Source organism: Lepeophtheirus salmonis, chromosome 4, assembly GCF_016086655.4.
Source record: "Lepeophtheirus salmonis chromosome 4, UVic_Lsal_1.4, whole genome shotgun sequence".
NCBI lineage: Eukaryota > Metazoa > Arthropoda > Copepoda > Siphonostomatoida > Caligidae > Lepeophtheirus > Lepeophtheirus salmonis.
Window position 1 is genome coordinate 14,128,404 of NC_052134.2, and position 25,796 is coordinate 14,154,199.

At 31.5% G+C, this 25,796-nt stretch overlaps 1 protein-coding gene across 1 annotated transcript; it reads right to left on the reverse strand.

The window, feature by feature from the left end:
- Window positions 1-422: 422 nt before the first annotated feature.
- On the reverse strand, window positions 423-1,985 carry LOC121116849 (uncharacterized). The gene has a single exon (XM_040711151.2). The coding sequence runs from the start codon at window positions 1,834-1,836 to the stop codon at window positions 529-531; it is 1,308 nt and encodes a 435-aa protein (XP_040567085.1). The 5' UTR covers window positions 1,837-1,985; the 3' UTR covers window positions 423-528.
- Window positions 1,986-25,796: the final 23,811 nt, after the last annotated feature.

The following is a 25,796-nucleotide window of genomic DNA, read 5'->3' on the forward strand; positions in this document are numbered from 1 at the left end:
CTAGAAGTAGTACTGTTAATATGCCTTAGTTACAAATACATTTACAAAAGCAAATAAACAACATACAAGGTCTATGAAGTGGTGAAAAGTGGTGAAAAACATAATTCAAAATTTTTAGATGCGTATATTAGAAGATAATAAGCAATGATATCTAGAAATAATTATTGAAAAAGGTGAAATGATTAAATTTAGCATGTCCCTTCAGTTTTACAATGTTATAATTGTCCATTAAATATTGAACAACTACATTTTGGCATAAAAATAATTAAATATATATATCGAAACTTCGTAACAAATCATAGAATTATAGGTACAGTATCACATTTATAAGTATAAACCTATTAATCCATCGTATGAGTAAATTGCTTTTCTCATTCCAACGCTAGAAAATATTTCATACACACTTAATACAGAGTAAGAAATTTGATTAATAAAATGTGTCTATATTTCACTTAACGAAAACATACTTCTGAGTCAGCATTCTTAATTTAAAATGTTAAAATAATATTTGTAGTAATTGTAAAAAACTTAAAATAACAAAGGAGCACCTTGAACATTGATCAAGCTTCCATTTAAATTTGCATTTCCCCCATCTAATAAGTTAAAAACAGCTTGACAAACATTATTTGCATTAAAGCCTTGGGCATTTGATCGTTTAATATTATTTATTCCACTTTTCTGATTTTTGGAATCCAAAGCTGCATTGTCAATATTTAAAGAATACACCAAGACTCCTGTGCTCACCAAGTCTGCAGCAACCGTCTTGGTAATCATATTCAAAGCTGACTTTGAAGACCGATATGCATAAAATTGTCCATTGTTATTTGCAGAGATTGAAGACAATCCAGAAGTCAAATTAACTACCAAGGCACCAGCCCCCATTCCAGTAAAGGCTTGCCCAGGTGCTCCTACCAAGATTGCTCCACTATTGTGACCTCCGAGACCAAAATGAGCAATAGTATTATTTTCACCAAGACCTGAGTGTTGTCTTTGATAACTACTATAGTTTTGCCCTCGATATTGTTCACAGTTTTGTCCTTGATTATTGCCATAGTTTTGTTCTTGATTTTGTCCAGAGTTTCTTACTTGATTGTTGTCAAAGTTTTCATCTTGATTCTTATAATAGTTTTGACCTTTATTATTGTCATAGTTTTGCCCTTGATTTTGTGCATAACTGTAGAGTTCTTGATTATTTGTACTAGTCGCATCTAACGGTCCAATCATGGGGGCATTATTACTTGCTCTATTTAATTCAGTAATGTTTCCTGCGTTCTTTTGTCCAGCATTTGCAACATTTGCTGCACCCCCAGCTTCTTGGATAGCTCTTTGAACAGCACTAGCTGCTTTAGATGCAGAGTATATCAACTTTGTAGCTCCGTTGCCAGTTGTAACTCCAGATACTTGCACTCCATTCTGTAATTGCTTCGATAGAGCCTTGATCAGCATTAAAGGTGACACGGCATTAACAGAGAATGCCTTTATCATTTGTGCAGCATCTATATTTTTGAGGTTACTATTAAAATTAAGAGAAGTGCAGTTGATCAAGGCAGACAAATGTTGAACTCCAGCTTCATTAAGTTTCTTTTGAACCTCATTGGCAAAGTTTCCAAAATTCTTGAAATCCTCTAAATCCAATTGAACAGTTTTGACTTTAGGATTATGTCTTGTAATATTATTCAATTCAGAGTTATTTGGATTTTTGGCAGCAGCAAGGATTATTACAACATTTTGCAGGCCTTGAGCTTGATTAGCCAAAGATTTTACAACCTCGAGACCAACTCCAGAGTCACTTTCAGTGATAAGAATTGATTTAGAATTTTTAGCATGAGAAGACATGTTAATAATTGAGGTTATTCTGCCCCTTTCTAAATTTAAATTGACACAATTTAAGGAAGTTATCTATTTTGAAATCAGTTTTTATTGAAAGGAATAAGAAATTTTGATTTATTTTTTTAATTTAACTTTTTTCCATAATTTAATTGGAGTTTTTTCCAATAATATTATACATAGATCTACTTTATACGATTATTTTTTGTAAATAATTTATTTTAAAAAATAAAGATCTATGTATAATATATATGTTATAATATTTACGTAATATGTCATAAATTATAGTACGTACATCATAATTTTAGGGACATAATCAAGTACGTAGAAAATAAATGTAGGATGTGATCCAACTAATATGATGACTATCAGTTTGATACCTCATTGATTCATCAATATAATAAGGCTTGTTGATAATTGTTGAAAAGTGCTAATCGTTCAAAAATTGTTAATGGCCAATAAACGATGAACATATGCAAATAAGTGCACGATATCGTTCATCGTTTATTTATATTAAATTGTCTCAGATTCCTACTTTTTTAATATCTTCTATAGTCCAATTGTTTATTAATTTTTTCATGAAGTACTTTGATATATCTCGAGATATTTATTTTCTAACTGACATAAATGAGTATTCATGATATTTATTTTACACATCTCAATATTTTAATAATTTGTATTATGAACTATGGTGTACTGGGAATTGTGATTCCTTTTAGTGAACTGAATCACTTGAATGAGTTCACTAATAAAATTTGTTGAATAGGTTCGTTCACTGAATCAGTTCTAAGACCCTCCCCCCTGTCCCTCCAATAAAAATAATTTTCAAGGATTTTTGCGATGATTCAAACGGATATTTAAAAATATGTATTGAACTAATATAGCAAAAAATTTAATGACTAAGTTGTAAAGAAAAAATTGCAATCTATTAGAAATAAATATATTCAAAATATATATTTAAAAGATATTGTGAATCATTGATTACTACATTACAGTACTCATTCAGATCAAACTCTATTAAATCCAAATTAGTAGTAAGAAATACAAGCTGGTTGACTTTAGTTGGTCTTAAACCATTTCTGCGTTAAGAGATTAATTGTCCTATCTTGCTGAAGACACGTTTCAATTGGAGAGATGTAAGAGTAATGTATAGTTTTTTTCGTTAATATATCAAGTCTAGGATCAAGAATCTCTCAACTTTGTAACCCAACATAGGACTCCAAAGTTGTTGATAATACAAATTCTGCTACAAAAGCACAAACTTCTAAAATTGCATCTGAAGACGCATTATTAAGTTATAAAATCTAGCTTTAACTAATTCAAAATTGGAAGTCTTCGCTGAACATGAATTTGAATGGCTGAAACAAACTTGTAAGGTTATAAATCACTCTTCCTAGTGTTATTCTATAGATTTTTTCTAATAAATATATATATTTAATAATTTCTTGAAATGGGTCCTTTTGTTTGTTGGCTCAGGTAATTTCAACAATCCATAATTTCATAAAGTCCAATTACGTGTAAGAGGGTAGATAGAGGGTGTGGTGTCCATCAAAAGTGAATGTCGCGTTAAATGTTGCACGTGACCCGTAGTCTGACAAACCTTTTATTAAAAGATGTTGGATATTTGTCGATTTACTCAAGGTAACTAGAAAAACAAGGTAAGTCAATAACATACATTGGGCCAACTCTTCTTTTCAAATTGTTGTACCGTTCCGACCACTGGTATATCTAATTGAAAGGATTGTTTTTGTGACGTCAGAGTTGATGCGAATATAATAATATTGTTCAGTCATCCTTTTAATCTTAATTAGTAATAAATTACTTTTATATTTCATATTCATAAGTTTTCCTGGTAAACCTCTATTTATATAGTAACTGGTGATGAAGTCCCGCAATAAAACATGGATTTGTGCAGTTACCATTTGTTTGAATTTATACATGACGATGTCTATAAATATGACATTCCATTGTATAACTCCAGGGATTCATTATGTATCAGTGTGATTCAATCATCAACTCCTGAACATTTACATAACTAGCAAAAATGTTATCATTTCATGAAATATATTGAAAAACGCGAAGAACCATTTTCTTGTTTTTACATTTATAATGATTTATTTGGTATATATATGATATTCCAGTCAGTTGTATATCTATGTATAATATTGAAGGCCTTGGATAAAACAGGTAAATAAAGTTGTATGTCTTAGCATTATTTTAAAATATTTACTTAAACAATTATTTTATATCGTGCCAGAATGTATGTGGATCTTTTCATGTCGGACCAAAAATTGAGCTAGGTTGTTTAGTTTGTTGGTATTTTTTGTATATTGCTGTCGTGTATACATAACCATGCATTATTAAAGTAATCCATGACAAAACTATAAATTACAATATATAAATATGTACAAGTTTTTGTTTTTTTAAACATTTGATTCAATGACGTTCAGTAACAATTAATCAATAAAAATTAATGTCAAGTAACACAGTATATTTGCTGGTATTACGTCCATTTAAAAAATAAATTATTTTGACTATTATTAGTTAAAAATTCAATTCATTAAAAAATCCGATAATTTTTCCAGATATCATGAAAATTGATAACGATACTATTTCGATACAATATTTTATTTTTCGCAGATAAATACTACTACACTTATTTTATGTCTCGAATTCAGATCCATTTTCTTCGACTATGATTGTCCGGTAACAAAGGAGCTACTTTTCAACTGTCAGGAAGAGGGATTTATATACATTGTGGGGGATGTGGCCAAAATCTCCTCCCCAAATTCCCAATATTAGGAATTTATAGCTTATATCTTAATGTTCTGCCTAGCCCATGGCTACAAACTCTATCAAGAGGGGTATTAATTCAACCATCTACAGAATTAATAAACTTTTCAAAGAAAATCAGGACAACTATGTACACACTAAACCATTTTTTATTGATAGACTAATAAAAGTTATTAATAGTAAATACCTTTTGAGCCTCGTGAAGTTATCAAAAAAAAATTACGTACTCGAACATTTATTCGACTAAAATATATTCATAAATTAAATAAGAGCCATATAAAAAAATAGATTAGCTAGGAAAATAAGAAAGATGACTCATTTTGTCTGTTAACTTTTAAAGTAATTAAATATAAAAATTTTATCCTACTCTAATTTATTTTTTATTGCAAGTTTTGAAGTAATTTATGTATTTTTTTTTATGTTTTAAAATATATTGGGAATTTCCCTCTATAATATTTTATTTTTTAAGCTATATTTAATTCTAAAGTTGATAATCATTTTAGTCTTAATTATTATGCATGAATTCAATCAATGAATTTAATAGTATATCGACTATGACGGTAAACTCCATCTACATAGGAAAACGCCTGGTGGAAGACACTCATCATTCCAAATATGTGTAATTGGCATACCTTGTATTTCTAGTTACCATGAATTTACTATGATTAGCACCAAGAGCCCCAAACAAATAAGATGACATATACTCTTATGATTGTATTTCGTTTTGACTAATTAGAAGTAATTAATGGATTATGAGGAGAATCAGGGGCGTCAGCAGGGGGAGGGGGATGGACGGTATGTAGTCCCCACTCCCAAATGGAGAAATTTTAAAAATTACTTATTTGGAAGAAAAATTAGACACTCCCAAAAAATATAAGGATTTGTTTTCTGAAAAAAAGGTCATGGGAGTAAAAAAAAGTTTAAAAAAAGGTTCATCGAGGGGGGGAAAAAATTTTTAAGATTTATTTTCTTAAGAAAGGTTGTGCAAAAAAAACTTTAAGTTTTGAGTTCGAGACTAAACTACACCTCGGTATGTAATTTCTTTTGAACCCCTTTCTTCAAACGTAGTAGGTATTTTTGTTTAAATAAAGCTATATATTTGATAATTATTGATTGTCCATGAGTTTATTTCTATAAAATATAAATGATTTATACTCGATAACTCCATGGCAAAAAATGAATACAAAGTAACTGTATGATGCGTAAATAATCCGTATTCACGCTATAGAGATTCAAAAGAAACATTAGATAATTATTATAATATATAATTACCAATGCAAGGAAATTCTTAGAGTAACTTGTCCTCAACGAGCATCATTCATTCCTTGGGAAAATTTTTGTGTCATTCGTCCTGAACGAGTGAAACTCATTGATTTATTAAAGCTCAGAGTCATTGTAATATATTCGTGTCTCCTTCCCTCTGATTCTCTTTTATTGTATTTTCTTGTATGTATATATATTTTTAAAGTACTGTTTTACCTTTTTAATAATATAAATAGTTTTGTAATCTATGTATATACCAGAGTAGGTTTTGTTTAAGTAAGATATAATAATAAATGTTCCTATAAATAAGCCTTGTGTTATTCCTCCACGCCTTTCCGTCTCCTCAATTCTCTCGGTTGTCATGGATCCCTCCTCCTTATAAATAAATAGTACCTCGTCACCTTCGTCAAGACACAACAGTCATCTTTGTACAATGTATGGATGAATATATGCAAATCAATCCTATGGTTTATGTTCTCTGGCGTAAGGAAGTAAAGGTGTAGAGGTCTGGCTCGGATTAAGAAGAAAGAAAATAAAGGATGACATTAAACGATTAAGTAGAGAATAAAATTAGTATGATTTATATAAATAAAAAACAATTGGATATTCTAAAGATGTACTATCTCTCAGAGTCCCCATATTTAACAAGCCTAAAATAGGAAATCCGATATTGAATATGTGTACATATAATTATTAAATAATTCAACATAGCACAACACCATTTTATGAATTATGATCCTTGTTCCTATTGTTGCGGGAGTCAGTCCAGAGAAACTGAGAGGGAGATATTTTGGAGAGGATAGTCAGGTAGCTGAGAGGATTGGTCATTGCTTACGTGGATTAGATTTGTGATGATAAGAAAGTAAGAGAAACATGGAAGATTACTTAGTGACTTATAGTTGATACGGGGAACATGGATGTGATTTTACAAATATTTCTCAAGGTGTAAATGTCTACAGATTACATTCCCGTTCACTCGTAAAAACTTATTCTCTCGTAATTTTGAATCTATAACGACGATGAGATATGTTTGTCCTTAAGTTATATCCGTCTCCCATCACTAATGATATGCAATGTCGAGCATAGTGTTTTACAAATACCACTAACAAATTAGTTCAGAAACAAACTGGTATACAGGAGGATTCCCCGAAGTTATTAGGCGTATCGAACAGACAAGGTTGCCTAAAAAGCATAAATAAGAAGATAACTAACCAAGAAATGATTAGTGTTACTCATCGTTTTTCATGAGCACACTCACATGTCGTTACTCAATGCATTGACAATAAATGTTCTCTCCTCAATAAAATGAAAAAAATAAGCTAACCCGGGAAAACAGTAATAATATGAGTTATGACTGATGAGCCTGGGAGTACTTTAGTCTATATAGCGCAACCTCACTGATCCGTAGCTACACACACTCGGTGTTACATAAGAAACTATTTTGATATTTCATTAATATGACTAAAACTACTTAATATTTTAGTAATCAAAATATAAACATAACTACTGTACTTTGAAACACTCAAACCTATAACTTATTTTTTACTCGCTAAATGGCTCTTAAGTTGAAACAATATTATTTTTTTTAAATGTTTTTATGACAGATAGTAAGAACTTTTTCTAAAAAAATATAAATATTTTTCACCCAATTCAGTCAAATTGTATCAACTCACTGAATACTCAAATTGTTTCTCCAGATCATATAATGAAATTCCTTTAATGGAACAACTCTTGATATTGAAGGAAGCAAGAGTTGATGTTATTATTAAACCCCAGGAGTGAAACTTGGGTTAACAAATAAATTAATAAAGTTAAGCAAGAGATTTAAAAAATAATATATATTATTTGACTTCTTCGTTATAAAAAATTATGTAATATGTAAAGATTTCACAGCAGAATGCATAATTAAATGCACGTTTAATATCTTGAGTACAAGGTGTCGTACCACAAAAGAATTAAAGTAATCAAATGATATTTAAAGAAATGTAGAAGGATATACATAAAACTTAATCAGCACTTGAAGTAATACAACCTTCGATTCCAATGGTTTTAAAAGATAAATATATATATCATGAGTCATAACTAAAAATGGGATGCGTGTAAATAAAAAACTAAAGTAATTAAAAAAGGAAAAACGGTTGATGCTTGTACTCTTTCTCCTTTTTGGTTTATTATTTATTAAGGCGTATTTGAGCTAACATCTCCCTCTAAAAGAAGAATTCTCAACTATCTTTGGTGTAAATTCTTTAAATTAATATATATATATATTAATTTTAATATAATTGTAATATTTTCCCTGAACTAATGCTACTTAAAATTAGAATGTTCTCCTATGTATAGCAGTAATTCATTTTCTCCCCCAAAAATAATAAAACACGTAACTGATATTAACAATGGTATTAATTCAGTTAAACCATATTCTTCCTACTTCGCCGACTTACACAAATCCTATCTGTAGTTATTATAATTATAATTTTGGGTCACTGTCCATGATGAAAGTCAAATAAGGTATTTTCCTCAATATACATACATATATACAATTTATTATATTTTATTATTTTAAATATTTTTATTTATTATTTCTATAAAAAAATATTGAAGAGATTATTCAATATTCATAAACATCTATGGCATATGCAACGGGATTGTAAAACCGGGCCTAAATCAAAACAAAAATTTCTAATTTGTAACTAGTAAGATTTAAATTATATAAATACACTTATAATTTACATATCTATAATATTTGCATTGTTAAAACTGTGTCTAGAAGAATTTTATTGATAACACACTTTTGTTGAATGAGAATTTGTTTTTTTTTCAATCTCATAATGACAGTCATACACTACCAGGAGGTTTTTTTTCTGATTATGGATTGGTTATGCTAAATATGTAACGTTTTTTCTCCTTTCCTGATTTCTGGAGTACAAGATTGTAAAAAATGTAAGATATAAATTGCTGGAGGTTTCATATATGTACGATTTTCATATTATTAACAAGTATGTTTTACAACTATTACTATGATTTCCCATCCCTCAACTGCCTGTTTTTTTCATTGGATTTCTGATAATAAATATTATGCGGAGCTGAGAACGACTCGTATTTCTCAAATGCTTAAAGTGTATATACATCACGGTAGTATATATTACTAAGATTATTAAAAGGAATTATAAAGATATGAGGATATTAAAGAACTTTGTTAAATTTTTTTTAGTTTAAACGACCATTTATTTATTTATAAATAAGTTTAAATTAGTATTCTTAAATGAACAAAGAACATTCATTAATATATTTTATAATGAAATTATAATATTTTAACTTTTAATGAGTTATTTCAGTAAAACAAAAAGCAGCTCAAACATAATTGATAATTTAGTGAATTTTAGCTCGCATATACAATGTTTATGTATGAAAATTCACCTTGGTAGAATTTAAGAATTGGCTTTATTTGGGCCTCAATTTTGAAATCATAAAACTTGCTTGACCATATTTAAAAAGATTAAAACTCACTTGGAATGTGATGCTTAATTTCTAAAATTGAAGTTCCCAATTAAATCGGTATTAAAGAAGCTTCGACTTCCCACTCCTCTGTCTAAAAAAGTAGTAAAAGTCTTCGCCTCCACATTATATTCGGAGTTTGAAATTTATAGTAGAGGGGCCAAATTGTATTTATTTAGATACTAAGTAAATAAAATCTTAATTATCTTATAATAAATCTTAAGGATCGTGGGGACCTGGTATCATCCCTCCCACAAACTCCTAACTACCGCATGCTTCTCCCCCAATAGTAATAGTCCCTCAACAATATTAAATATATGTATCTGCTATCGACGAAATAATTGTAACTCAAGTTAGGGCAACGTTTAAATAAACTTAATATTAGTTTAAATGTTAAACATCTATAAAATCAAATCTGGTCTATTCTATTAGTCGACTCGGTTTCTATTTTACTATTCCAATTTCTCAAGTGGCATGTGTACATCGAACAAGAACAGAAAATTGGAAAATCACACTTTGTACTACATGATGCGCTTAGCCAAAATTAAGTTCATATTACCGCATAAATCCTAACTTCGTCATTTTGATAAGCTAAAATATATACAACTTGTTTTATCAATTCATAATTTGGTGGATTAGTGATATATGATTTGTATGTCTATTTTTTAATGTCAACGTAAAGTATTTTAGTATATGAACAATATGTACACAATTTTATCATAAATAATAATTATTATTTCATCTGGTATCTGTAAAACCTTCTATCCAATTCATGCTATGAAGATTCAAAGAAGTTTTCTTAGTCCTTTACACCAAGGTTGTTACTTCATTGGTCAAGTGGTTCAAGCAGGTCCAGCTTTTGAACTGCTAGAACCGGAACCGACGAATTTGAACCAAGACCGGAACCGAGACTGCAATATTTGCTTATTGGTTTCGGTTATTGTGCTTTTGTTCCTAAATAGAATATATAAAGAAAATATATATTATGAAAAATAAATTAGCTTAATTCAATAAGTTAGTGCTCAGAGTTGTTTTTTTTTTTTTTTTTTTTTTTTTTTTTTTTTTGCAATTGCAGCACTTCCCAATGATTTTTTTACGTCGCTAGGGGGATACAGTTGTATCTAGTTCCAAATAGCTTAGGGCTTCTTATGGATCTGTATATGTGGTTTTTGGCAACAAACGGTGTAAATAAAAGAGGGAAGGGGTGGGGTAGATAATGGATCCAGGTGCACTACTAAGCTTGTAGGTACCTAATAATATGATAACTATAATATTTCTGAAGCCAAGATTTACCAAACTGTACTATGCCAAAACCTCCTACACTAACATCTTTTTAAGCTGACACCCCCTTTACACAAAAATGTGTAGACTAAAATTAATCATCGATTATCCATTCGGGGTCCCTACTGGAACTGGGAGCGCTACTCACTCTACGTATAAGGTTGTTGCAGCCCTTTTTGTATCTAATATCATTTCCTGGAACCGAAGTTTCTAGTGACGCCTCTTGTTTGAAGTGCATGTTACCAAACTGAGCCTGTATAAAAAAGGACAGAGATCGAAGAGCGGACTCGAGACCGATAAAGCTGGAGCGAGACCAAGAGCAAAACGGTTGAAATGAAAAAACCGAGACCGGGACCAATCGAACCACTGAACCTGAACCGGGTACAACCTTGCACAACACTCCTTTGACTCTCTTAATGTACGACGTATTACCACAAAGCATATACATATAGAGTTCTAGTAAGACGATATTGTGACTAATGTTGATAGTAGCTTCCTCGTACGCACAGTGTGTATAATTAATCTTATGAACAATAACAATGATGATATAACTTATAAAGTGTGACGTATATGGATATTTATTGCAAATTTCTATGATATGATGTTAATACGGAACAACATTTGCTTTATATTTTTTAGGTCATTTAGGCTCTATTTGATAGTGCTCTTTATCTATCTGACTCTATAGTGCAGCAAAGTACATACAATATGTAGAGCCAACTTTCACGAACGTAGTCTTAGCAAAATGTTAGAGGCCATATATAGCAGAGAGTGGGGATACTTGTTACGAAGGAGACATGTTATACTGCCATTAACTTTAAAATGTAAAGTTATCTAACCACCCACTACTTATTCAATTGAATGTATTCCTCTCTTTATCAAACCAATATATAATCCGGGTTGCCTAATGCTTACAGTAATAGAGAATTTTGACATTGAAATTTTTGATCCAAAAAGTAAACATTTTAGGTTACTGTTTTTTGAGCTATATTCCTATTAAAAAGCAAGAGATTTTAATTTTATTTTATTAAATGTCTGCCATGTTATTCAATTAATTAACTTGCTTGTAATATATCTATTACCCTATTTTTATTATATATAGTCGTACTATATATATATATTATATTTAATTAAGTTTTGTTTTTTGTGCAATTTAATGATATACTTTAAGAATTATGAATCACAATAAATAGTAAAAAAGTATTTTTTAATTTTATTATTAACTATGCTTTATTTCTGTAAATGTTTTATTTGGTTATCTTATATATGTAATTAAAATTATTTACTTTATGCTGACAAACTGTAATAAAAAGTAAAATAAATGCTTGAATATAATAAATTACAGTTTTACATGTTTCCTCCTGTTGTAACATGCATATTCCTACCCTGTACCATGTCTCCTCCTACCCTGTACCATGTATCCTCCTGGTATATCAAGTTTCCTACTTTTGCTTAATTTAGAAAACACCAATAATTGGTTATTAATTATTGTACTACATCAAAAGTACTCTTGAATGATTAGTCTTAGGTACCTATGTCATGTTGCCCAGGCGTTGAAATATCTTCTAAATTGTGAAACTTAGTTGGGAAATAATATATTTTTTGTAACATATATCCCTACTTAAGAAGTGTAATTATTAGGAGCTTAAGAATCCCATTAGATGATAAGTGACTGAAGAAGCAGATGTTGCTCTCAAGTAAAATGTTCTTAACATATTTTGCCATCTCAGGTCCTGCACAGAAAAGGGTGGATGAGTCTGTATTGTATCGTTTCATACACAAGAACATTTCACTGGTTTCAATCTCAGGTTGAAACACAGTTAGCTTTGGTGCCTAGGTAACTGCATGTCTCTCAAGAAGAAACATGTAGGTCGTTGAGATTAAGATTTGAGGGGCTTAAAGTTTATTATAACGAACTTACCTAATTAATGTTCGTTGAAAAATTTAATTTTTTGAAGATTTATTTAACTATTCTTTCTTGTTGATACACACTGAACGTTTGGGCGCTACAGTCACGCATTTACCAATAGTGCTTGCCTGTAGCTAGAACTCTATACGTATATGCTGTATAGTATTACCTTACCTACGGGGGGGATTCTACGTTATCAGTCCCTTCATATACTTATAATTAGAAGTTTTAATATACCTCATCAAATATGAGATATGCATCTATGTCAGTATTTTGAAACTTTATATCACGAACATTTCGTTAACATTATTTGACAAAATCTTTGGGAGAATAACTTACTTAAGTATTTATTGAAGCTTTTATGTTATATCTATGGCGAAACAATCAGTCTAAGTATCTATTTTAATTGAAAAACTCATAGAACTCAATTACTTTCCGATTCCAACTTGAAAGTTAAATTGCCATCTCCTCGTGTTTAGTCTCACTGCTATACACAATCCTTGCTTTCAAGTTCAATTTAGATAAGAGTTCTATGATTCCAAGGACGCAACTTATTCAGCTAAATTCCGCCATAGGAGAAGGTTGTTGGTCCGAGACCTTCAACAAATAACTGCACAAAAGATCCAACATCCTGCCTCTTAATTCCTCCTAAGGCGATGGTTTTCGATCCGAGACCTTCAACAAATAACTACCCAAAAGATCCGAGATCTTGTAGCTAAATTATGCCTAAGGTGATGGTTCTTACTACGAGACCTTTGACAAATATGAGTAAATTAGAAGTGTGGAACCAGGGTTTGAGTACCCCACTCTTTCAGAGAAACCTTCTGTTAGATTAATAAAAGGGAAATTTTAATGACCCTTTTAATCCAGAAATATTAATCTCCTCCGAGAGCAAGAAATATTATGCTGGGAAGAACTAAGAATAGCCTGTCCACTAAGGTGGAGCTTATTTTTTAAATTTGAGAAATGTTGAGCTCTGAGGGTCGTAATTTTTTCCTTTTAGGCTAAAGATTTGGGACACATAAATTGTAAATATGGATATCATTTCTTTTACGGCCATACAGATGGACAAATGTATAGCAGCCTTTGTTTGTTTTTTTTGGCATATAAGCAGAAAGCACTAGTAAAATTTGTTTTATTGATTGCAAATTAATAAAACTAAATTTCTTGTTTTCAAGATTTGTCGTAACACCAAGGATTTTTTTGATATTCAGGACAAAACACTCTTTTTTGACAAAAATAGTCGAATCGTTACAGAACTTTAGAGCCATTGAGCTACATCTAAATATTTTTCAAAAATGTTCAAAATTTATATATGATGTCTTTGGCCTAAATGAAAAAATTTACGACCCTCAGAACTCAACATTTCTCAAATTTAAAAAATAAGCTCCCCCTACTGTCCATCAGTGAGAAGAAATTTAATCCAACGCTGGAAATTTTTAGGACTGCTTCCTTACCAGGCTATGATATTTCATTATCATACGGCTTCTTTGAACAAGGTTAGTAGACATGAAATTATTGAGATCTTCATATTAACAAACTCGGAATTTGAGCTTGTGAGAAAGTTTTATTTCAATTACATATCACTCACAGATATCAGTTCATGTGATTAAATAAAACTACTCTTTTTAAAGAAGGGTGATACCAAGGGGAAACGTCTAAACGATATCACTGTGTGAGGAATTTGGGGAAATTTTGTCTTGATTTCTTTCAAAAGAGAACACGCAAGGGACTTTTTATCAAGGGAGTCTCTTCATACTTGGAATTTTGGCTTGAAGGAAGATGTATTCAAATAACCCCCCATTTGTTCCAAGCCGAAATGGATTTGTACTTGTGAAGAGATTTCCACGCAATGTTAAATTACTATTCTTAGATGAGAGACGATCAAGCGAAAGAATTAGATGCGTACTCCAGCAGGTAGAAGAAGAAGGGTAACTTCTTGCAATTTTGATAACACCCGAGTGAATAGGGCAAAATGATTCCTACAGTTGCATGAGATATCGAAGGAGTCCATTCTCCTTTGGGCAGCAAGGAGAATTATCTCGTGTCTAGACACTCAGAACCTCGTACAATTAGGGATTCTGGTAGCATTGTTGATTTAGAAGGGCCCTTATTAAATCAAAGTTTCGATTCTAAGGCAATTAATATAATACTTTCTGATATTTATTCCTCAACTAATACAACTTACACATCAGGGTTTTAAACATTTTTATAAGTTTTATTTAGGAGAAGGTTTATCTCCCTTTAACGTGTCAGAGAATGTGGTAATGAATTACTTAGCATCACATCCAACGTCTCCATATAGTACCCTTACAACAACTAAAGCGGCTTTAGTAAAGAATCAATTAAGTTCAGAGGTGTTATCATCAGATAAGTTGTTGCCCAGATTCTTGTGAGGTTTATTCAATTTAAATCCTCTGTAACTTAAATTCAAGATACGTGGAGTGTTCTTAATAAATAGAAAGATTCAAGGTGTCTGGATTTTTTTATCATATGAAATACTGGCAAAAAGAACCTTACTTTAATAGCTTTTGCTAGTATAGCTAGAGCTAGTTCTTTAAATTTATTAAATTCGAGCTATAGAATAGATAGCAATTTTTATTTTTCTCCCCTTTTTGGGTCTAGAAAAATTAAAGTTTAGGCTATATTAGAAGAGGAATTAATTTAACAAATTTTTTTCAGACGAGAGACTGGATCCTGGCAGACATATCATTGAATATGTAAATAAGACTAGAATTAAAAGATAAATGATTTGTGACTTTGAGGGGGAATTGTCACCTCTTTGCAACTCAGACTGCTGATAGGTGGTTAAGAGATTATCGAAATGACAAGCATTAATATTGAGGTTTTTAAAGCTCATAACTTAAGAGGGGCTGTTGTATCTTTAAAAAAGAACTAATGGCAGTGCAGTTAAGGAAGTAATTAAACAAGGTTTCAGTGTGAGGAATCACGAGCTTTTCATCGGTTTTATATGTTCTTATAAGGAAACAGTTAATTTATAATTAATAAAATATTATTCTATTCGTTACAAGCCGGTATTAAAATTAGTAAAGTATATAATAATTGTGTTTTGATTTGTGTTCCTTCTTTCCGAATGGTTTGTAGAATAACAACTTCTAAGGATTACAAATGTATAGCTACGCTATGACATAAAATAGTAGACATTAACTAGTCTACTGTATTAATATGATATTTTATTAAAAACGAAGCTATAAATTTGACAATAGTCCCTTTTACTTAGTTGAATTTACGGCTATCAGCAGAAAGAAGATGATGTAAGAGAAGTAAAAGATGTTGTAGAGTGTTTGAGATTAAGGGTGACCAGATTCTTATTGTAAAGTTTTATTTTGTCTGCTGGGGTAGAACGGAATTAGAAATGTATGGCTACGCTTTTAATAAAATATGAGATTAATACAGTAGACTTAGTTAATGTCTCATATTTAAATAAATTCAAACAATAGGAGACAGGTGTGTGCATTAAATTTTGGCATGTCTATCTAAGTTAATACAAGTCATCAAAATTTAACCAAAAGTAAATCTTACCATTTTTCCCAGTCTTCCCTAAGTATTGTTAATTTAAATGTATTTAAAAGTGTGTTGTCCCATATAATCAAGGAGGTAGTCTTGGAATAATCACGGGACCCTTCTTTCTAGGTTCTCTCGAGTCTATTTTCACCTTGAAGTTCTTCCGTACCTCAGATCTCACGTTGCCTAGGACTTTTCTTCTTTTTATAGAAATCTTCTTCGATTAGGACTTTCAAATGCGCCATGTGTTATCCGATACAATCAAAAATATAGTTTTTGGATAATCACAGGAGCCTTCTCTCTAGGTACCTTCGTATGACATATATATTCTATATTCTAAGCCGGGTAAGACGTATCTTAAATGATAACAATAAACATATATACATAACCTATTACAACAGAGGTCGGTAACCCCCTGCCGCGGCCCATATTGTTCCGCGAGTGAATTTTGATCGGCCTACCATCTTATCATCTAAATATAGGCATACTAATCCAAAATGAAAGTTTCTAGCATTAAAAACCAATATGAAACTCGAAATAACCATAATAAAAGTTTTCCTCCTTTCCTCCACAAATATTTCATCTAATATAGAAAATATATCACAAAATAAGCAGAAATAAGTGTCTCATTAAATAATTAGTATTTTTCCTACTTTCCTTTTTCTTAATAAAATATATTTTTTTCTTTTAAATTGTGTTTATATTTCATTTCTTGATTATAATTCCTGTAGTAAAAAATAAAAGTATTGTTTAAATAAAATTATATTGAACCCTTTCTTTTTTCTAAACACCCAGAAAATCTATATATATTATATATTCAATAACACGGTTTTCTACCATGACTCTGCAGCGATAGTTGTTTGGCACTCTGTTCTGACACTACATAGCTTTTTGGTCCCTACTCTCTAAAAGGGTAGTGACCTCTGTATTACAAACGAAATATTAATATGTCGGTATGTACAATACAACTCTTTTGTTTTCTTTTTCTTTCTCCCGCATCATATAATATCAATATAAATCTCCAATTTTCAATATAATAAGAATGTAAACAAAAGATTTCTTAAATATGCTAAATTAATTAAGTTGAAACATAATTCTCTTATATGGTTTCTCTCGGAGTCTTCTTTTCGTGTAGGATTTGATAGAATTTGACGATATTTCAGTTGTATTTGTGATTATTAGGAATTTCCTATTCCTCACATAAATACAACCGTTCTCCAGGCGTATTTGGTAAGCTCGATTTTCCCTTTTAATAATTCTTCCAACCTAATCCTACAATTTTGAGATAAATGATGTTAATTGATTAGTATACTAAGGAGTTTCGAGCCATTTTTTTGGACAAAGCGAGGATAACATTTTGAAAAATGAGCTCTCAAAATATCAAAATTCAGCAATTTGCATTTAAAGAAAAACACAGTTCTAAAAAGTTAATTTTATGTAATTAGTGTTGTTTAATATAAATCATATTTTATTCATAAATTTTGCTATATTATATGGACAAATCACGAATTTAGAAAGATTTTCTTCCGTTAATTTTTGCCTTCGATCAGTATTGGTAGTTGTAAACATACTTAAATACCGTTTTTCATAAATATTAGTAGTTGCAGCAAATTTAAAGTTGGCGTGATCTTCAGGAGTCTCGTTAGACCGAGGTATCTGATCATCACCACTACAGACATTACCTAACTTTCCAACCTTTTGCATTAATGGAAGATCTGGATTTCGAAATTTGGAGGAAAAGTATGTGTAAGAAAAAGGAGATTACTGAATAGTTCATTTTGTGCCAAATTTATCGTTTCTCTAATTGGCTGATCTTTAATTTCAATAAAACAAAAAATTATTTATTTATTACATAACACTTTAGAAAAATGTACAATTTTTACACAAAAAAATCAAAGTGAGCAATTTTTTCGATTAATTCACTCACAAATCTTAAGTCTATTGGTTAGCCATACCCATAGATGACCTAAATTCTGTTCTGTTTGTAGTATTGTCAAATTTTCAAATAGCATTCATTTTATTTTCGTTGACGGCAATTTCATTCTTACTGATTTTATAACCAAAAAATTAATATCTTCTTTTGCGAATTGAAATTTCTATATACTTGATGTAATTCCAAATTCCTTACTTCTGTTTAGGATTCTTCTTACTCCCTTAATATGATTCTCAAGATCTTCGTATCAACAAGGATATCATCGACTACTTTATGAAAATTCTAAAGCTATGGCATACCGAAGATTATACGTGTCTCCCGTAGAAATAAATAACATAGGAGCTCTCTTAATGTAATATCTGCCGTATATAGTTATAAAAGTTGTAAAATCTGGCTTTTCTCTTCTAGAGGCATCTACCTATAACTATGCACTGCATCAAGTTTTGTAAAAACTGGGACTTCGGGTTGATTTCGGGAACGGCTTCCTTTGGAGTTTTCAGAAGATGAACTAATCTTTTAATTTGTGTGTTAAACTTGGTTAAGTCAACTTTTAATCTCACGCTACCATTCTGTTTAGGTATAATGAATATTGGGTGGTGGCACCACTCTGTTATTTCATCTCCTACTTTCACAATCACATCCTTATTGACCATATCATCCAGCATGTATTTCACTTGTGAATGATGGCAAAAAGGTATTTGTCTTGCACTATGCAGTATAAATGGCCTCGTATTCTCTAATAGTTCTATATTCATTGGTGAGAAATTCATTTTTTTAAATTTATGTTCACTTGAGAGCACACTTAAAAATTCCCTAATAACTGATTTTCCACTTCTTCAATTTTACTGTGAATTAATGTCCCTACACACTTGATGCCTAATTGTTGATCAATCCATTCTTTTTTTAGTTTTTGTGGGAAATTAGGATAGACAACGCCAAGATAGATACATACATTCTGAGTGAATAAAAAATTTGTTCTCTTCCCTACAACATAGACCGTCTCTCTATAAGTACGACTTCCAAGTTTCATGATAAGATGTACAACACCAAGGATATGCAGTGAAGATCCATTCACTTCAACAGTCTTTGAATCAAAAGTAGATTTTTTGCAATCAAATTTGATTAATTTTAATGCTTTAGATCAAGCAATTCAACCGATCGCTCCACTATCACATGTGACTACAACCTACTTTTCATGATTTCTATAAGTATTCATAATCTCAATCAGTATTTTATTCGTTTTTAATTTCTGAATGGAACACTGACGGAGTTCTGCTTCGCTGATTTACACATTCTTGCGAAATGTTCCTTTCTTTTACAATTCAGGAATTCACTATTCCTCTCTGGGTAGGGGATCTCATTTCTATGAGGATAATCAACTCCACATATAAAACTAGGTGTACTCCTACTACTCAACAACGATTTTCATCGACTGAAAATCCTTCTCCGGAATCCCTTCCTGTGAACAGATTTATTATTGTATTTATTCCACTTAAGACTATGTCGTTCAAACTGGCTGATTTTTCTTCGCTGTCTTAACCGCTTTACATAGAGGAAGGGTGTCTTTTTATTAAGGAGTTTTCTCTAAAAGTTTATGTCGTACTTCATAATCATTTGTTCTGCATACATTTAACCCGTAATAAAATTCGTGAAATGGTTCTCAAGGCCTTGTTTCTACAATTTGTCTCTATTCTTTTAGGTATGTGCAAATGTCTTTCAGGACTTATTCGACGGATTTGCTTGTATTTGCAGGAATATCTACAATTTGTCAAATTTTTGAAATGAATTCTGGTCAACAGATACTTGTTCTTTCCTTATTTATTTACACTTACGGGTGAAACAAACGTAATTATTCTAAACCTCCTACCACTTTAGGGACTCAAAATACCTGATTCCATCTCCAATTTGTTTGGTGGTTGTGTGTGAATTTTAAAAGAATCCTGTCTGGTGGAATCGGTCTTTTTTTTGTGAGTTGCTCTGTAAATATTCATCTGTTTGAGCTTCAATATTAATTAATCTCTCTTCTATGTCAATGTACTTTTCGACTTCAAGTTTGTATTCCGGAGAAGATTCCTCAAGAAGCACACACCATTTTTCTGTTTTCTCCTTATATTTCTTGAAAGCTCACCTTGTGTTTTCCAATGTTCTTTTAATTTATAAGTATTTGGGTAATTTGATATTTAGATCTTCGAAGTTCTTTGAATGGAGACGTTTTATCTATTTAGGATATCTTTGGAATAAGGAGACGAGTCTATCTTCACCTTGGAGTTTTCCGTACCTCAGGTCTCACGTTACCAAGGACTTTTCTTCTTTCTATTAAAATCTTCTTCGATTAGGACTGTAGGTACATTCGAATTACATATATATTCTATTTTCTGAACTGGGTAAGACGTATCTTAAATAATAAAAATAAACATATATATATAAGTACAAAAAGTACTTCATTTGTATTTGTTGTTTTGCCAGGCGTAGGAACAAATACTGTAAAAATTTCTTATTTAAGTTTTCTTATTCTTTCATGAATATTCATTCCTATAATTTTTCCTGTATAAAAAATAAGGATGCCAAAGGATACATCATAGAAGCAAAAATTTAGAAACAAAATAGCTCAGTATGTATGCAAAGACTGGATTGTACAAATTCCTACTGAGAAAAAAAAAAGTAAAAATACAAATAGTAAATATGGCATGACAACAATTACAGCTAAACTCTCTGATATTAAGGATCATGCAAAAAGTAAGAAGTACGAATTAAATAGTGAACTTTTTTCTTCCTCTCGCAATCAAGGATACATTTTTTTAAAGTTGAAAATCTCCTTATGTGGCTTTAGCAGATGCTCAATTGTAGTTATTTAATGCCAAACATTGTATGGTTGTACCATAAATATTGAGATTGACCCATTATAACTCAGGATTTTGATCAAATTCATAAAAACACATCTAATTAGAAAATATAACCCCCTCCGGCTGCAATGACGTTATGGCAGTGCTCCTGGAGCTTCTTGAGTCGGTCGAACAGCTCGTCTTCGCTCACCCTCTTCATCGCCCGCTGCTAAGTAGTAGTGTATTCCTCATGCCCCCCCCCAACTTTTCATTCTGAAGCAGATGCTTCAACTTCCAGAACAGAAATCGGTCACAGAGGGTCAGATCTGGGATGTAAGGGCTCTGTTTTACCTTTTTTCTCGTCCCTTCGGGTCAGAAACTCTCTTGTTTCAACGACAGCGCAATGTCGGGCGTAGTCCCACATCAGGGGACAATCCTTCTGTGAATCCTGTGATGTTTGAGTTTGTTGAAGAGTTTTCTGGTCGTCTTCAGGTACTCTATCATGGTCTTTTGATCGGTTATGTTACTGGAAGATAGTCCCTGGATGGAGACCCGCTTCGGTTTGTAGGTGAACCCCGTCATTCTCTGATTGGCTCTTTCATTGGGGTGATTTTTTAGGAAGTAAACTATCACGACGAGTACGTATATTATGAACAAAAATGAATTCATCCGAGGACTTTTTACATAATAAAGGAGTATAACAATAAGTAAAAAGTAACTCATCTACAGAGATTCCAGAATTCTTCTTCATCATGTCTTTCAAAATCTGTACAGCCCTTTCGGTTTGTCCGACAGATTCCGGATCATATGGCGGAGAAAGACAGCTTCGATTTGAATTGTATGAAGTCTACGTGAAAACGATCCCAAGGGAAAATAGAAGAGAAAGATACGTATTTTACTGGTGGAGAAGGAGTATTTTCCTGACAGATATTGCGGGGGTTGACAAAATTTGTAATTTCATTGTCAATTTTAAGCCACCAAGAATTACAGCGCATAACAGTCATCATTTCAACTATCCCATGGTGAGATAAGTGAAGTTGTCTATAATTATTTTGCGTAGGGAAGAAGGGACGACCCGACAGATTCCCTAAAACAGAAGACCTTTTTTTCAAGGAAAATGCATGAAGTTTGTTCTTGTAAACAGTATCAACAACTTTTGACCAGTCGTTTGTTCTTGCAACCTCAACAACAATGTAATCTGCTGGCATGGCCTCACGCAACTCTGTTTCATTACTCTTGAAGGAAGGGATAGAAAGGCACATAAGTTTGTCGGTTGTGTCTTAGTCAAGAATATGATTTTCCAGTGGAACTCGCGAGAGAGCCTCTGCATGAAGATTCATAGAGCCTTTCACATGCAAATCTTAAAGTTGAACATAGAAAGATGTAAAAGTAAAAAGAGATAACCTAGCTTAGATAACAGTATAGAGTACTTTCTGTGGATGCAATTTCAGATATATTGAATTAGATTGTGGTACGTGTTAATAATACCAGTTGCTTCTCGATCGCTTTAAGAGTAGTTTTTTTTTCTCAGCAGAGAGTTTCCAAGACGCAAAGGCAATGTGACGATCCAAACCATTTATGAGATAAGAAGGCATGGCTCCATCAGTGACGCATCAGTAGAGAGGAACAATGACAAAGCATGATCGTAGTACGCAAGAACAAAAGTCTTCGAAAGAGTTATCTTGATTACTGAGAAGCTTTCTTCAGCCTCGTTGCACCACACAAAAACCACACTTGACTTTGTCAATTCGTGTAATGGAGAAGCTATGGAGCAGTGTTAATTTCTTCAAGCCTCACGAGACGAAATCATTTCGTCAACGAAACTTTTTTTATGATTTAGGATCCTTTTAGATCCCTAGGTATATTTAACTCCCATGAAGTAATAATTAGGCCTAATGAGTAATTTACTCACGATGTCGGTTAGGAACACAGAGAATATATATATATTTATTTATTGATTTTTAGTCGCAAATTTTCAAATACCTGCAGATTTGGAGCCGGGATCTCTAACTATTATAAATCCAACCTCAAAAAACTATTAGAATCATACTTTATCAATTAATTTTAAATTTTCAGTCCCTAAAATAATAAATCAACATAAACAATTTGGTTAAAAATACACACATTTAATATTAAATTATTCTGAATTTATAGTTTCTAATAATATTTTCTGATTTTGGCACTGAATCCAAACATTTGAATTGTACGACTCCAAATCCATTCGACTAGTTGTGCAATGGATTAATAACATTAGTATTGAAAGATCAATAGGAGAATAATAATTCATATTAATAAGTTATTTGAATTAAACTTACAACTGAATGATCTACTACAAACACAAACTGAAGTTGATACTTTATTTTTGAAGTACAAGTTCATCATTTTAAATAATTTATTCAATAATTTAGTACAATAAAAATGAAATGCAAATTTACATGCTACAAAATATAGATACAATTATAATAATAAATAAAATATTTTTTTAGATTTAGACACATACAATGAATTCAAGATACATTTGACATTCACTCTTCTATTTGCTTTAGGATCACTTTGTTTCTTGTGTTTTCTATTTTCTTTCACATTAACAGAGGGATTTTTAACAATAAAATAATACTTTTCCTAAGCTTTTAATTCAATCAATTTAAAAATCATTGTAAAATTTTACAACACACAAATCCCCCTTAAAAACATGGTCAATTGTTTAAATTAGTATTTCTTCACTCTTATTGATGATGAAGAGCAAAATTTGTAAATTTTAAGTTATTTGTATGACATTAGAAGAAATCAATTCTTCAATTTCAATAATCATCTTCTTTGTTTCCATATTATAGTATTTTTACCTTTCAAATAAGCTATGACATTATGAATCTTAACTTTATTTGACCTCACATATAGGTACACAAGATTTGATACTGGAAGCTTCTTATGATTTAGATAATGACAAAAAGTAATTTCTTGCTCTATAAACAACCTTAATTGGATATTTGACAAATTATTATGTTGTTTGAAGAAGTGAAACGCATTTATTTGTTCCAATGATTACTGTGTTTTGCTTCAAAAGATGCCAATTTGTATTTTACCTTTAGTAAGATTAGGGAGTGCCTTTTGGGTACAAATATTGATGAAACTACATATATCTCTTTCAGTTTACTTCTTTTTATTTGTACATGACATGTAATATGGCAGGATTTGATATCCAATAGGTCGTCTTTCAAATGTAATGAACCTACACTTGAATTCTAGTCGGTGTCTAGACCCATAGCTTCCAAAGATTTAGGAGTGACGTTTCCAATCATACAGCTTTCGGCACAGTATTAATCAGAATAAGGGAAAATGTCCTTATTCTATAAATTTACATTAAATCTTAAGTCATGTCCAAGTCCTTCAACATTTTCATTGAATCATCAGATTTCATTCAAGCTCATTTTAGGTCCATAACTATAATATGGGGTTTATTGTGTTAAAGCTTTTCTTGAGATCACAATATACTAGCTTTGGAGTCCAAGTCGAGTTGCTAGACCTAGCTATGGAGTCTAAGTAAAGTCTCGAGTCTTTAATTGTGAGATCGTCTTCAAAATATGGACTCAACTCCTTTCGGGTCGCAAGCCTTGAGTCCAAGTTTCCACCTTTGGCAATAATTGACCATTTTATCTTAAATTATACATTTATTATTTACTATTAGTTATGATAATAATTACTAAATCATGAATAAAAGTATAGTTGATTGAAAACTCATCTTTGACTTTCAAGAGGTGATAAGTGATCAGGTGAAGAGTAATTTGATACATTACTAGTACTTATTGATTAAGTTAAATTAATAATTACGTTTATATGGTAGTTAAAAGATAATGTAGGGTCATATGGTTGCTATTTATTGTATAAGGGAACAAATGCTAGGGGGGTAGATGGTTCAGGGCGTAAATTGACAGGGGGTAAAAAGATGTAATTGGACAGGTCGGGGGGGGATTAACATCCCTACAACCAACCTTTATATTATAACAAAACATTTTACTCATATGCTCCATTTCACTTCTTACCAGGTTTGCAAAGGCGATAAGCATTCAAAATGGAGGGCTCAGGCTTAAAAACGTTTAAGATTCAAAGCTATAAATTATAAAATAGCATTTGTTGAAGGTAAAAAGTAAAATATTCAAAATCCATTAAATTTTAATCGCTTATGAATCTGTGAGAAAAAATATTGATTTTATTTACATATATTATCATTGTTTGGCGAACTTTTTCTTTGTATCTTTAGTTGTAACAGGCGTAAATTTAAGTATTTAATTCATTTGAATTAATTCATTGAAGTCTGAAACTGAAACAACCACTGTCCATCAGCCAACTTACTTGCCTTGTTGTCTTGAATGGCGCAATTTGCTCTCATATATGACTTCTGAGATTGTGAGTGATGGGAATTTCCATGCACAAGTTCACTAGCACAACTTGTGGGCCGAGGTTCAATTATAGATTATTTGAAGGGGTCCTTAATGCTAAATGAAGCGGTGGCGGTGGCTAATGACCCACCTTTTCGACTAGTGGTGCACTAGCACAACCTATGGGCAGTGGATAATAGAAGAGGTCCTTGATACTCAAGATAGTGGTGGTGATAGATTTTGATTCCCCTTGTGGACAAGCGGTTCAATAGCGTAACCCGTAGCTGGGGTGAAGTATAATATATTCGTAGGGGTCCTTGATATTTAGGCTAATTGTTTTTATAGGTTTTGATCCACCTAATGTGGCATACCACCAGTATTTTGGTTGTGAAATGTCTTCACTTGAGTTGAGGGCTCCAATGATTGATATGATCGATTGCCTCATGATTTTGAACTACGTCTAGATCCCGGAGCAAGGTCTATTCTCTCAGTGGAGCTAGGAGTCTATATAATGCGTTAGTCACGAAGTTTGAATTTCCAGACTTGTGCACAATACTACAATGAATATGAGT

What these genes read in the sequence shown, in the direction of transcription:
- LOC121116849 (XM_040711151.2), bottom strand. Translation starts at nt 1,836, where the DNA reads ATGTCTTCTCATGCTAAAAATTCTAAATCAATTCTTATCACTGAAAGT.